Source organism: Schistocerca americana, chromosome 3 (genome assembly GCF_021461395.2).
Source record: "Schistocerca americana isolate TAMUIC-IGC-003095 chromosome 3, iqSchAmer2.1, whole genome shotgun sequence".
Classification (NCBI taxonomy): Eukaryota; Metazoa; Arthropoda; class Insecta; order Orthoptera; family Acrididae; genus Schistocerca; species Schistocerca americana.
The window spans coordinates 409,203,758-409,219,179 of record NC_060121.1 but is presented as its reverse complement, the minus strand read 5'-3'; the positions used below and the strand labels follow the sequence as shown (position 1 = coordinate 409,219,179).

The window sequence follows — 15,422 nt, the reverse complement described above, 5'->3', positions numbered from 1 at the left end:
TCTCGGCACACTCTTGGCACTGTTGGTCTTAGAATACTGAGTTCCCTAACGATTCCCGAAATGGAATTTCCCATGCATCTAGCTCCACTACCACTCCGCGTTGTCTGTTAATTCCCGTCGTGTGGCCATAAGTCACGTCGGATGCCTTTTCACGTGAATCACCTAAATACAAATGACAGCTCTGCCAATGCACTGCCCTTTTATATCTTGTGTAAGGGATACTACAGCCATCTGTATACGTGCATATCGCTATCGTGTTGACTTTTGTCACCTTAGTGTATAAAGAGAAAAAAGCCACTTGAAGAATATTTAATAATTTTTAATACGTCAGAAGAAAGAATACCACGTCTTAATATATCCACTATACAACGACCTGACTGCGGATTACTGAAGACAGAAAGGAATTCCATTTGATGTCAAGCGAGGGAGTAGGCATACGGTGAAGTACGTCATCGTGGCTAGCATTGAAACGGACCGCCCCACGGTCCGTCACGGCCGAGCGGTTTAGAAGTCACTCATTAGATGCAGTTTATCGATATTCACTCACGTCAGCTCCACAGTTTAGATTTGGCAGAATCGCGTGTGATTTTGGACAAACTACTTCCACGAGACTCTGGACTTAGTGCGTTCCAGCTTCGTTTTTGTCGTGCACAGTTCTAGATTTGGGGTTTTTGAACAATGCACGGGTAGTTATATTTAATGTAACTCTTCAACTGTCTTTTTCCGCAACAAGTGAGTGATAATTTGCTACTGTTGTTACTTGAGAGGAATTCCTGCACACAAAGAGGACGTGTTGCCTGATTGGTGACATACTAATGCAAATTTCTTGCGATATAGGGACAGAACATGGTTAGGAAAGTTAAATGTGAATAATTACTGCCTGAGGACCCTGAACTACTTAATATCGAGTCAATGATTTAAAGCCACAATACAGAAAGGTTGGCAGAGGAAGAATGAAAGAGACTGGTGCAACAACAGTACTCCCTCCCAGCCAATGGAAAGCTACCGCACACACTACAGAGTAGCGCTTGATATTCTACGAGATCTATCTAGAAAGTAACCGCTGTTTTCACGTTGCATGGGAAGTACGGGAGGGAACGGAGTGTGCTTACAGCTGCGACAGCGAGAAAGCCACACTGCTTCTCGTTTGCCTAATGTGGTGGCTGTGCGAACAGAATGTTGCAACTGAAAATCCCACCAAATGTAAAATCAGTTATGAAATACTACTTTCAGTAGGCGGAAAAAAACCTCAATGCTGATGACATTCATCACGAAATGTATCTTTGTATGGTCTGAATGCGATGGGTGCAGGTTGTGATCCTCAATGTTCTCGTCTCTTGACGAGGGCAAGAACGAAGATATGTTCCAGATGATGATGATGATGATGATGATGATGATGATGATGATGATGATGATGACGACAGAATTGGCTGGCTGCCTGTAGACAGCATCGAACTGGTACAGGAAGTTTGCGAAAAAAAACTGAAAACTTGCGCTTTTCGGTTATTCAACACTCAGGCAACTACCTGCAGACTTGGCGAAACGTTTTCAATGAAACAATGATTAACCCTTTGATAATGCAAAAAATGTAATTTTATAATTTTCACAAAATCCATATATCATAGTAAGCAATGAATATAAAAAGAATTTGCAAAAAGTAAATAAGTCTATTGTTTTCAAGTTGTGGTTTCCGTTTGTAACAACTGGAACATAGTATTAATCACCCTTAATTTCATGGGATGTACTGGAAAGCAATTTCGTATTTCTCGTAGACACAATCCCACATCTCGAAACTCCCATGAACTCGTAATCCTTAAATCGCTAAAACAAATTACAGTCCTAAATGACAGCCAAAAATTGGTCTAAAATTTCGTAAATTTATATCAAAAGTATCTACTGCTCCAGTGATTTCATTTCGCCAGCACCCATAACAGGCAGTAATAGAAAAACAAATTTTCGTTACAACCACTTTAGATATACTTATTTTCAGCGATAGTAGTCACCACAATATGACCACAATTTTTTTAAAAAAAGGTGACAATCTTCTACACTCGGTTGTGCAATCTCTGCGCCGACTGTTGCTTTGAACGCTGTTAAGTGAGTACTACAATGCACTAAATTCGTAGAAATACGTTCATGTACCACTAGGGGCCTCTCTCTTGCAATATCATCGGTGGTTTCATGCCAGTCACACCAATACTTAAAAAAAAATAAAATGGTGGTTTCAGGCAGAAACCACTGGTACTCAAAGGGTTAAATAAACAAGTAACCACAAGTTCCGCGCTCTTTGGATCCGAACTACTGACTTTTATTTTTGGTGTTGCCCACGATCGGGACCGGTGAAAAGTCAAGGATCTCCTATGCTAATGTGGAGACAAAACAACAGTTACTAATGTGCGATCATACCGCCTAACGTCTCCTCCCCTCCCTCACCCAACCAAAAAAGCCCGCAAGCTATACCAGCCTTAGCTTATGACTAACGACCTTTGGTGACGCTAAAGAAACCTTGTTTGTGTGTGTTACAGATTGGGAACGACACACGCTTCTGACGGGGCATTGTGTAAAATACAGACACCCGAAACGGGGCTATCAAAACAAGCGACGCGGTCGCTTGACTACCGGTGTCGTGGACAACTCTCGGGCAAACACTGCCCGGCAAACAACGGACAATTCTCGGGCATGCACTGCCCGGCAAACACAGAAGTGTGACTTCAGTTCAAATCCGAGGTTCTTATACATTCGCCCAGAAACACACACTGGGCTCCAAGTGATTTCCACCTCATCATGCACATGAAAAGGTGATCTATAAGGTGATGTAGATTAGAGTTCTGTAGTCATTCACCGTAAACGAGGGCCCACCAGTGTGAGTGGCTGCTGGGTGAGATATCTGAGACCCTAACCTACACCACCGTATAGATTCTTTCAAACACTGGATAGCACCCGTGGGGTCCTCTCCTTGTAAGACGAAGAACTGCAAGTGCTGTCACGGGGCATCTCAGGCAGACGAATTTTGCCGATTCGTTAAAGACGTGACGAATGCTTAAATCTAAATGGTAATTATTTGACCATTTTAGTTTTTAATGTACTCACCTTCTTGACATAGCTGGTGGCATCCTCCTCCGTGACCGGCTCTGCCGATATGCCTCCCCTGCGCCTGGCCGGCTGCTGGGCGGCCGACGGCAGGGGGGACAGGTCGTCGGTGTCCTCGGGAGACGCTGCCTGCTGCTTCGCATCGTGGGCCTGCTCCTGCAAGCAAGGGAGGCCAGGATGAGGCGGTGTTGCACGCGGCGGGCGCGGCGTCAGCAGCGTGGCCCTTGACCCCGGCCGCTAATGAGCCGAGCGCCGCCCTCCACGCCACGCACTACAGCGGAGTGCGTCCTACGAGAGCTGCAGCCGGCAGCGCGAGGCGAGAGGCGTGTGCGCTGGCTACTGTCTTACACCAACAATAATAGCACACCTCAACGTGTAACCAACTTAAATCTCATTCCGTGTACACTGACGCAAAAAAAAAAATCACAACACCGAGGAGGAGACTTGCGACATCAACGAAAGTCGGTAGGCGCATTTCTACACCTGGATAGTGATGTCTATAAAAATGTCACGCCTGTCGCATAAGAGTGACGCTAGTAGCGCCAATATGATGATACAAATCAAGTTAGGTTTAAATACACGCTGTAATGGTCGTGAGGGTTAGTCACCTTTCAGATTAGACGTGGTGAGTTGATGTTAGTCAAAAATGGTTCACATGGCTCTAAGCGATATGTGACTTAACATCTGAGGTCATCAGTCCCATAGACTTACAACTACTTGAACCTAACTAGCCTAAGGACGTCACACACATCCATGCCCGAGGCAGGACTCGAACCTGCGACCGTAGCAGCAGCGCGGTTCCGGACTGAAGCGCCTAGAACCGCTCGGCCACAACGGCCGGCGATGTTAGTCAAGAATGCCTATAAACCGATAAAGACGCCATTGTCAATATCTCACGGAGTCTGAACGAGGTCGTGTAATGGGGCTATAAGAAACCAGATGTTCCTTCTGCGACACTGCAGAAAGATTTCGCAGAAATGATGTTGTTGTTGTTGTTGTTGTTGTTGTTGTTGTTGTTGTGGTCTTCAGTCCTGAGACTAGTTTGATGCAGCCCTCCATGCTACTCTATCCTGTGCAAGCTTCATCATCTCCCAGTACCTACTGCAACCTACATCCTTCTGAATCTGCTTAGTGTATTCATCTCTTGGTCTCCCTCTACGATTTTTTCCGTCTATGCTGCCCTCCAATACTAAATTTGTGATCCCTTGATGCCTCAGAACATGTCCTACCAACCGATCCCTTCTTCTAGTCAAGTTGTGCCACAAGCCCTCTTCTCCCCAATCCTATTCAGTACCTCCTCATTACTTATGTGATCTACCCATTTAATCTTCAGCATTCTTCTGTAGCACCACATTTCGAAAGCTTCTATTCTCTTCTTGTCCAAACTAGTTGTCGTCCATGTTTCACTTCCATGCATGGCTACACTCCATACAAATACTTTTATAAAAGACTTCCTGACACTTAAATCTATACTCGATGTTAACAAATTTCTCTTCTTCAGAAACGCTTTCCTTGCCATTGCCAGTCTACACTTTATATCTTCTCTACTTCGACCATCATCAGTTATTTTGCTCCCCAGATAGCAAAACTCAAGGACAGCTCCGAGGCATTCGCCCTGTAGCGTGCATTCCACTGACCTCAAACCACCGCCATTTGAAACTTAAGTGGTGTCAAGCGAGAGCTCACTGGAGGGCATAGTGGAGGTCTGTTGTATTTTCTAATGAACACTGGTTCATCACCGGTGCCTGTGATGGCCGCGTGTTGGTTAGGAGCGGGCCAGTTGAGGGCCTGCAACCAACTTGTCTGCATGGACCTACACCTACCTGGAGTTACCGTCTGCGGTGCGATTTCGTATGACAGCAGAAGCATTCTCATGGTTATCCCACGCACCCTGACTGCAAATTTGTACGTCATACTGATGACTCGACCTGTTGGGCTGGCATTCATGAACAGCGTCACAGCAGGTGTTTTCCAGCAACATAACGCTCGTCCTCAGACTGCTGTTGTAACCCAACATGCTGTATAGAGTATCGACATGTTGCCTTGGGCCGCTCCATCATCAGATCTGTCTCCAACAAGCTTGCATTCAATATTGTAACGGTTACACCGGTTATTAAAATACCAGCATTTCATATTTGCAATGCCTTATCTCGCCCTTACATTAACCTGCGACCTTGCAGTGTTCATCACCTAGATATGTTATTTTGACAAATGTAGTCCTGAAATTTCATCGCTGTATATTATTACGTTTTGGTGTTACGATTTTTTTTCCGTCAGTGTAGTACTAAATCAGTCCTACGACAAGTACGGAATAAAGAACACACTTGAAACAAACGGTCGAACACGTCAAGTCTAGTTTACACGACGACACTACGTTGCAGGCAACTGCGCCACCAGCCACTGCGCATGCGCGCCACGCGTTTGCGCAACTCGATGATGAATCTACACACTTTCGGCATGTTCAACTTTGGCGACACTAGCTGCATGAGTTTTGAGGTTACGGGTGTTCGTAGGGTGTAGACAAACAAATATGAAGTGGAGAACGGAGAATAATGTTCGCTTTTTGTGAAATACCCCTCCTTTGTTTTCGTTTTTACAGTTTTTTGAATTACACAATACAAAACTTCAAAATACAAAACTTCAAAATACAAAACTTTTTTTTCAGATATGTGATAAGGGTATGAACTGGTTTTCCGAACTACCAGTTCATGAGAGGGCAACATAGGACTGACAATGCGAAAACCACTCCTCCCAAATCAATTTCAACGTATCTGAATATATGACCTCAAGCCTTGTACATTGCAAGAGAAACCTTATTTGGGAACTGAAGTTGCTTAAAACGAATATAAATCGCTTAGGATCACTCGTACACACGGCGTGAGAGCGAGTTCTAGACTTCAGGAAACTGTGAAGATGTTAGCTTCAGCGGCATTGCTTCTTGTAGTTTTAATCTAGAAACGAGCAACATTATTAACTTTCCGACGATTTCGAATGAATAATCATAATCCAATTTAGCTTAAAAACAAATTTCCTAATACATAGGTTTTCTGTTCAAATCGACTGCCAGCGACTAAGCAAAACACTCGGCGCGGTGGCCGGTGGGAACGGCCGTAAAGGCATTTCCACACATACGGTCGCTCCCATTAGACACCGCGCCGAGTTATCAACTTTATTTGCGCTAATAATATACAATTCTCGTTTAAAATTACGTATAAGAAGATGCAACATATATGGGAAAAACGATTTTTCTAATGTAAACTGACTGCGAGAAAGAAAGAATTGGTACAGACAATGCGTGAGCAGCGCCTATTAGACGAAGAGAGTCCAACAACCGATCAGTTCCAGTCATTCAATCAGGAAGGAGGTACACGGCTCGTGTTGTCTGTAGTTCAACCATGCTTAGACAGTCAATACTGCAGTTCGATCGCGTCCGCATCGTTACTTTGTGCCAGGTAGGGCTCTCAACAAGGGAAGTGTCCAGGCGTTTCGGAGTGAATCAAAGCGATGTTGTTCGGACGTGGAGGAGATTCAGAGACAGGAACTGTTGATGACATGCCTCGCTCAGGACGCCCAACGGCTACTACTGCAGTGGATGACCGCTACCCACTCATTATGGATCAGAGGAACCCTGACAGCAACGCCAACATGTTGAATAATGTTTTTCGTGCAGCCACAGGACGTCATGTTACGACTCAAATTGTGCGCAATAGGCTGCATGATGCGCAACTTCACTCCCGACGTCCATGGTGAGGTCCATCTTTGCAACCACGACACCATGCAGCGCGGTACAGATGGGCCAACAACATGCTGAATGGACCGATCAGGATTGGCATCACGTTCACTTCATCGATGAGTGTCGCAAATGCCTTCAACCAGACAATAGTCGGAGACTTGTTTGGAGGCAACCCGGTCAGGCTCAACTCCTTAGACACACTGTCCAGCGAGTGCAGCAAGGTGGACGTTCCCTGCTGCTTTGGGGTGGCATGATGATGGGGCCGACGTACGCCGCTGGTGGTCATGGAAGGCGCCGTAACGGCTGTACGACACGTTAATGTCATCCTCCGACCGACAGTGCAACCATATCGGCAGCATATTGGCGATGCATTCGTCCTCATGGACGACAATTCGCGCCCGCATCATGCACATCTTGTGAATGATATCGCTCGGCTAGAGTGGCCAGCATGTTCTCCAGACATGAATCCTGTCGAACATGCCTGGGATAGAGTGAAAAGGGCTGTTTATGGACGACGTGACCCACCAACCACTCTGAGGGATGTACGCTGAATCGCCATTGGGAAGTGGGACAATCTGGACCAAAGTGCCTTGACGAACTTGTGGATAATACGCCACGACGAATACAGGCATGCATGAATGTAAGAGAACGTGTGCCGGCCGCGGTGGCCGAGCGGTTCTAGGCGCTGCAGTCCGGAACCGCGCTTCGAATCCTGCCTCGGGTATGGATGTGATGTCCTTAGGTTAGTTAGGTTTAAGTAGTTCTAAGTTCTAGGGGATCGATGACCTCAGATGTTAAGTGCCTTAGTGCTCAGAGCCATTTGAGCCATTTGAAGAGAACGTGCTACTGGGTATTGTAGGTACCGGTGTGTACAACGATCTGGACCACCACCTCTGAAGGTCTCGCTGTATAGTGGTACAACATACAGTGTGTGGTATCCATGAGCAATAAAATGGGCGGACATGATGTTTATGTTGATCTCTATTTCGATTTTATGTACAGGTTCCGGAACTCTCGGAACCGAGGTGATGCAAAACTTTTTTTGATGTGTGTATATACAGGACGCTTCAAGTAGCCTACCACCATTCAAATGCCATTGTCCAAAGGTAAGAATGGCAACCTGGTATATGTAGTTAGTGTCTTACGTGAAATGACAGAAACATATATTCCTATGACTACAACAAGTTCCAATTGGAATCAAACAACCCAAATCTCTGTAACAAAAAAAATGGTTCAAATGGCTCTGAGCACTATGAGACTTAACTTCTGAGGTCATTAGTCCTCTAGAACTTAGAACTACATAAACCTAACTAACCTAAGGACATCACACACATCCATGCCCGAGGCAGGATTCGAACCTGCGACCGTAGCGGTCGCGCGGTTCCAGACTGTAGCGCCTAGAACAGCTCGGCCAACCCGGCCGGCTGACATTTTCATTTCCTCTGACACGTGTCTAGGTGGTTGTACTGCTCCTGGCATGTGAGGAGGTTCCACAGACATGTTCTTCGTTACGGAATGTGAATGCTGTATGCGAAAAGCTAACTTCACTTTACGTTTCTCCCAGAACGATAAGTTAGTCAAATCAGCGGTAACAAGTTTATGGTAACAATTCAATTTCATGAAGCATCACACAAAAAAATTACTTCATAGAGTCAAAAACAAAGTTGCGTTGAAGAAACAGCAGAAACTGGTAAAACTGAGTAAGGCCCAAGGAGCTGCATGCAATTCTTATCAGATTTTATAGAAGTTTGCAACTGAGTCAGCTCCTTTCTTAAGCATAAAATACCACACATACCTCAAACGAAAATAAAACCAAGAAGCAATATTTGAAACTTCATCTAAATTCAGTCGTTGTAGAATCGTAGAAGACATATTAAAATCAAACGTGACAACTAATGAGATATCTCTAACAGAATGACCTCCTCCACGTCAATAGTTTGCGGGAACATCGGTATGAAACCGAATTCCTGATTTTTAACCAACGACGCAAACAGTGGGTTGTTTTAAATTTAACGTATGTATGTCTGTGGCATTGTAGCTCCGCCGGCAGGGGTGGCCGAGCGGTTCTAGGCGCTACAGTCTGGAGCCGCACGACCGCTACGGTCGCAGGTTCGAATCCTGCCTCGGGCATGGATGTGTGTGATGTCCTTAGGTTAGTTAGGTTTAAGTAGTTCTAAGTTCTAGGGGACTGATGACCTCAGAAGTTAAGTCCCATAGTGCTTAGAGCCATTTGAACCATTGTAGCTCCGATGTTAACACACACACACACACACATATATATATATATATATATATATATATATATATATATATATATCGGTTCTTAGCTATGTTCCATGGAAGTCTGTTCGGACATTTGAATTTCACCAGCTAAATTAGTGAAAATGTTTTCCGTCGGCGCACTCTCTTGACACGCTACTTAATACGTAACAAAATGGCTCTGAGCACTATGGGACTTAACTGCTGAGGTCATTAGTCCCCTAGAACTTAGAACTAGTTAAACCTAACTAACCTAAGGACATCAGAAACATCCATGCCCGAGGCAGGATTCGAACCTGCGACCGTAGCGGTTTTGCGGTTCCAGACTGCAGCGCCTTTTACCGGACGGCCACGTCGGCCGGCAATACGTAACAACTATATCAAGTTACGTAGTACCAGATTGTAGAGCTCAAGATGATCTAAATAATAGATCGAAAGAACACACGTTTATCTTTTACGGTTGACCAACAATGATGATTTCCGGATTTTAAAAGTTGCCCGTTCCAGCACCTATAAAGCAGAAAAAGGGTGATTGTGACTCAACTGTAAAAGATAAATATACGCCCTCCGACGCTTTCTTGTAGTTCTTTTTGAGGTCTACAATTCAGTACTAAATCACATGATTTTGCCTTAATAGTTTAGGCAGCCTATTGCAAGACAGCGGAATGCAGCCTGCTTTCTTCCGACTTAATTCAGAATTATGGCTACTGCTCATTTCTTATGTTACCTAAATTAGCTAAATATATAGTAAAACAATAAATGAAATTAAAAATTAAACGCGTAAATCGCGAAAGTGAAAAAGATCTCGCATCGCAATTTCGTATTTCGACTCGGAAAGTATTTTTTGTGAATGTGAGGATAGTGTGTCGATTGTACCGCGTCTACTAGTGAAATATAAAGTCTAAAAAGCATGAAATAAGACAAATTAAAAATTTAAAAAACGCCCGACACAAAAAACCTCGAAAAATAAAAAGAATGTATTGCCCCTTTAAGTTTAATGTAAGTAGTAATATTTTAATGCAAGCCTTGAGTCGGGGTACCGCAGAGTAAATAAATAAAAACAGAATACATCTAAAAAAAGATAAAGTACGAAATTTAAATATAAGTCAGCTTAGTATTGGAGGGCAGCGTGGAGGGTAAAAATCGTAGAGGGAGACCAAGAGATGAATACACTAAGCAGATTCAGAAGGAAGTAGGTTGCAGTAGGCACTGGGATATGAAGTAGTTTGCACAGGATAGAGCAGCATGGAGAGCTACATCAAACCAGTCTCAGGACTGAAAACAACAACAACAACAACAACAACAACAACAACAACAACCTAGGCAACGTACGCAAATATCAAAACAACCCTGCCAAAACAATTTCCGCCGAAAAATTCGCAATGTAGGCAACAGTCAACGACGACTGCCTGTTCGGTCCGTCACACTTGGTCACGCCCCGTGGCCGCATGACGTATACTGCGCACGGCGCGCCTCGCGCTCGCGGTTTAATGAAGCGTGAGTTGCTTACTACTCCGTCGTCAAACCATTAGAGGACATAAACCAAGTAAGCTAGATTAATGCATGAAACTAAGATCGTACCTAATTATGTAAAAATTTGATGTAAAATAAATATGTAACTATTCTTTAACAATGTTAGGCTAATTAAAGGCGGATTCGTTTTCATATTATACGTAATAAGTAATTATAACTTCACTAGCTGTTCTGAGGTGCAGATGCGGGACGTGCATGACGAAGAGATGACGCCAAACAGAAGAGGCTTATACCTAGCAATAATGGAAATACGCCATTCTACGAGGGATAGTTGCTGTTACCACGGTTTTTTAATTTTTTTTTATTTTCCTTGCGGGGCCCCAGACGCGACGCCGCCTGGATAAAAATATTATTACTTACGTTAAATTATAAAGAACAATAAATATTTTTTTTTACTTTTGAAGGTTTTTGTGTTGGGCTTTTTCTAAAATTTTTAATTTAAGTTTTATCGTACAATTTATTCCCCAAAGCCATGGAAAGGGAAATCAAATATTTATTGAACTCATTACCGTACCAGTGGTTATTAACGAATACAAGATCATACGGAGTATCAAAGAAGTTTGTGACTAGACTGAAAATTTTTTGGTAGGGAGTATCTAGCACGTTATCTTGGATGGAAAGTCATCGACAGATGCTAAACGAACTTTGGGTACCACAAAAAAGTGTGGTGGAACCCTCGCTGTTCACGTTACACAAGGTTTAGTCAGATTAATGTGAGCACTGCCTATGTTCGACGTCAACGTGCAGTAATCCCTCACAGAAAGCAGGTGGCAGCAATAGCAGTGGAGGATATATAAAGCACATCGGGGGATGCGGAAAACTGTGCAGTTGATGTAACGTAGCGAGCCTTCTGAGGCCCAAAGGAGCAAGATACTGGCTTTCGGGCCAAGTGTGGAAGCATTTCCGAAACGACTAAGTTTGCACACTGCTCGTATGCCGCCATGGTTAAAGTAAGTCGTGCTTGGCAAAATAGCGCTATACAAAACCAGCGCTGAGGCAACTGTGGATGTTCCAACGGCCGTAGACGTCAGAGGTGAACAACGGCTGTGAAACTGTGCAAGGGCAAAGAGACGTGCAATTTTTGAGTAACTGATCGCCCAGATGAATCAAGGGGCTACCAACAGTTTCTCCTCAACGACCGTTGCTGCGTATGGGTCTCCTCAGCAGGCGCCTGGTTCATGCGCCCATTCTGACTGGTGTTCATATGTAACGAAGGATGGAATTTGCACACCAATATCGCTACTGGACTTCCACACAGTGGCGACAGCTGACCTTTTTAGATGAATCACGTTTTATGCTCCGTCGGACTGAAAGCAAACACCCTGTACTATTTGTTGGAAGGGTCGAGGTCGGAGGATGGTACGTTACGGCCTGGGGAATGTGCTCCGGGTGATCTCGTAATTCTGGAAGGCGTAATGGATCAATACAAACATGCCTCTGTTCTTGAGCACCACCCCTACATGCAGTTTGTTGTTCCTCGGCACGATGGAATCTACCAACAGGACAATGCAATGCGTCACACTTCTCGCAGCGTATATGCGTGGTTCGAAGAGTACCAGCATGAGTTTACCATACTTCCCGAGCCCAAAAATTCTCCGCATTTAAACCCAATCCAGAACTTGTGGGACCACCTCGACCGAAGTGTTGGCGCCTGGATTCTCATCCGAGAAAAACTGCGCAGCTAGCCACGGCACTGGAGTTAAGGATGGCTCCACATCCCTGTCGGCCTTCCAAAACCTCACTGTCTCTTTCTGAACGTCTCGCAGCGCTCTGCATTACAAACATGGTTGTTCAGGCTTTTGACAGGTGGTCACATTAATGTGACTGGACAATGTATATTAACCGCCTAGCTGACAATAGTAACTTCGAAACTTTTGCAGACGATGCAGTCACCCATAATTAAGAAGTAACTGAAAAAAAAAAAATCTGTGCTCGATTTGTGACGCTACACACTCCCCGTACCAGTACCTCTGGTGGAAAATGAAAGTAGAATCGCCGATTTTGAGATGTGGCATGATAACTTTTGCTGTGGCTGAAGCAAAACCGTTGTATTCGTACGTTTAATGTTCTCACAAAAGCATTAAATTAATGTTTTAAGACGTCTAAATTTCAAAAACACCACGCAGGTCACAGTACCAGAACCTCTTTTCTTACAATTTAAGCACTGGAAAATTCTACTAATATCTAGGCAGAGCTTAGTGCAAAGATTGGGAACTTCCTTTATATATTCAGAAATCTAAAATTGTGTACTACGTAAAACGAAAAAACTTACATTCCTATGACTACAACAAGTCCCAATTGGAATCAAACAACCGAAATCTCTGTGTGTGTAACGATTTGTGGAGATATGAAATGGAATGGAATGGTCCCATAGGCTCATTTGTTTGTGAAGCATATGGCAGAATACTGTACACTGGGAGGATAATGCGAAAATGCAATCATTCTACAAAGGAGTATGCCTACCAAAAACTAATGCTACCTATCCTAGAATATTGCTTAAGTGTGACAAACCAACACCAAAGCCGAGCAAAATGAGATATTGAACGCACACAATGAATAACGGAACTAATGAATTTCGTTTAGCCCATGTGAGAGAATCACGGAGACGCTGAAAATCTGAACTGGCAGACGGTTATTGATACAAGCAAGCTATCCAGCGAAATCGTACTTGGCTCTGAGCACTACGGGACTTAACATCTATGGTCACCAGTCCCCTAGAACTTAGAACTACTTAAACCTAACTAACCTAAGGACATCACACAACACCCAGTCATCACGAGGCAGAGAAAATCCCTGACCCCGCCGGGAATCGAACCCGGGACCCCGTGCTCGGGAAGCGAGAACGCTACCGCGAGACCACGAGCTGCGGACACAATGTTTCAAGATACTATGTTAATCGAGGAATCTAAATACAACAATCCCCATTGTACTCCTTCTGCAGGGGCCAGAAGTGTTAGAATAGGCTAACAACAGCGGGCACAGAGGGGATCAAGCTTAAGCAGTCGTTCTTCCCACGGGAGGAGGCCCCACTGACGCACTGAGAAATACCGTAGCCATCCTACTCACCAGAATACGATGCAATAATAAATGTACTGAACGCTCATTATACTAACAGCAGCTACCTAACACATACACAAGTGAGAATCACAAAACTTGAAAAGCAGAAAAGCATCTATGAAATTTTTACTCAAGGGTCAGAAGCCCCTGACACACATAATGTAGGTTGTGCCATTTTCCGTGAAACAGCAGCTATCGCCATAAAATTTCTCTCTTCCAGGAATCTTCTGTTTTCTCGCAGTCGTCCAGTATGATGCAGACACCTCCAACTTATTTTGGATATCAAGCAAGTAGTGGAAAAAAATAATCCAGTTACAATTTATCAGACGATGTGACAAAAGGTGGTTTATTGGACAAAAACTAAGTGGCTTCCGAATGACTCTTCCCGGAACAGGTGTCTGGACATTTGAAGTTCTCAAATCCGATCAGTGCTATCAAAATGGACTTCAGCCTGAAGATTGGTTTGATGCAAGCTCACCACGCTAGTCTATCCTCCGCAAGTCTCATTATTTCTGCATAACTACTGCAACCTACATCAGTTTGAATCAACTTCACTGGCATAATACAGATGAAGAAATTTTCTTGTAGTTTTGCTCTAAACTGGAAAAAAAGGCCCCCTGAATTCGTTGCCTACTTACTGCTCTGTTTTCTGGTTATTTGTCCTTCTCGGATGTGTTTGTTATATCTTCTGCCAGTCAGTTACTACTCAATTTTCTCATACCGTGCAATTAAACGCGCAGCAGATCCGTCCACAGTGTGGTTGTTCTCTAGTGAATTTGGTTAGCCATACTGGGGATAAAACTGCTCTCAGACTTCTGCGCCGATGCATCGAATCAGTAAGCAGTCTGTTTAAAGTGATCCATGAGCATTGGGATTCCGGATACCTCGTGGAGAGTCACGTGTTGGATAGCGACTCGAAAGACGCAGAGGAAGTTGGAGTGCTCTGTACCGCACTTCCTGTAGTTTTCAGAAGTGGATGTTGGCAGCGTTGCCCCATGCCACAGCGACATATTCTATTACTGGCTTCATTAGTGCCAAGTAGTGTGTGACCCCACATTGTGTGGGAAGCGTCGACATCAGGTTGAAGAGGGGGTAAAGCCTTCATTATTTACCTGACGCTTTTCGTAATCTACCCGACCCTTTACCCTTCACCTCACAGGCGTGCGGTGCCCAATGTCAGGCGTCTGTCGAGTATGACGCAGAGATATTTTCCGGTCCGCGACGCTGAGATGCGGCTTCCTGTAATTCGGACCGGAAGTAAATCTTCTGGCAGCTTTTTTCTTGTTGTTATAAGGGCCTGACCCTTAATCACATTCATCTTGAGCTCTGGACTTGGTGGCCCATGATCGTAGTATATCTCATGATTGCCAAAGACGAAGCCTCGTTAGTTGCGCGTTAATACCAAGCGCGAAGGATGCAGTGTCCTCTGCGTAAAGTGCCAGCTCGACTCTTGGCGTTTTAGGCATATCAGAGGTGTCCAGGTTGTATACTAGGGTGCCAAGTAGGGACTCCTGCGGCACTCGCGCCCTATCTGTCGCGTTGTAGAGTTGCAGTCATCAGTACGGACGTGAAAACTTCGCTCGCTCAAGTAGGATTTGAGCACCGTGGGATACCGATACCCCCAACATAGTAAATTTACCACACGCTGTCAAACACCTTTGACACGTTTGGGAGTACTGCCCGGAGCCACATTCAACAGCTTTTGGAACTTACTCTTTCTCATATAAAGATGTGTTTCTTTTCAACTCTC

At 44.4% G+C, this 15,422-nt stretch overlaps 1 protein-coding gene across 3 annotated transcripts in view; it reads right to left on the bottom strand.

The window, feature by feature from the left end:
* Positions 1-15,422, bottom strand: part of LOC124607335 (cAMP-dependent protein kinase type I regulatory subunit) — a 271,618-nt gene that overhangs the window by 48,265 nt on the left and 207,931 nt on the right. For all 3 annotated transcript variants that reach the window (XM_047139634.1, XM_047139635.1, XM_047139637.1), the window contains exon 2: positions 3,091-3,246. In XM_047139634.1, the coding sequence (XP_046995590.1) occupies positions 3,091-3,246 (156 nt within the window). The remainder of the gene's footprint in view (positions 1-3,090; positions 3,247-15,422) is intronic.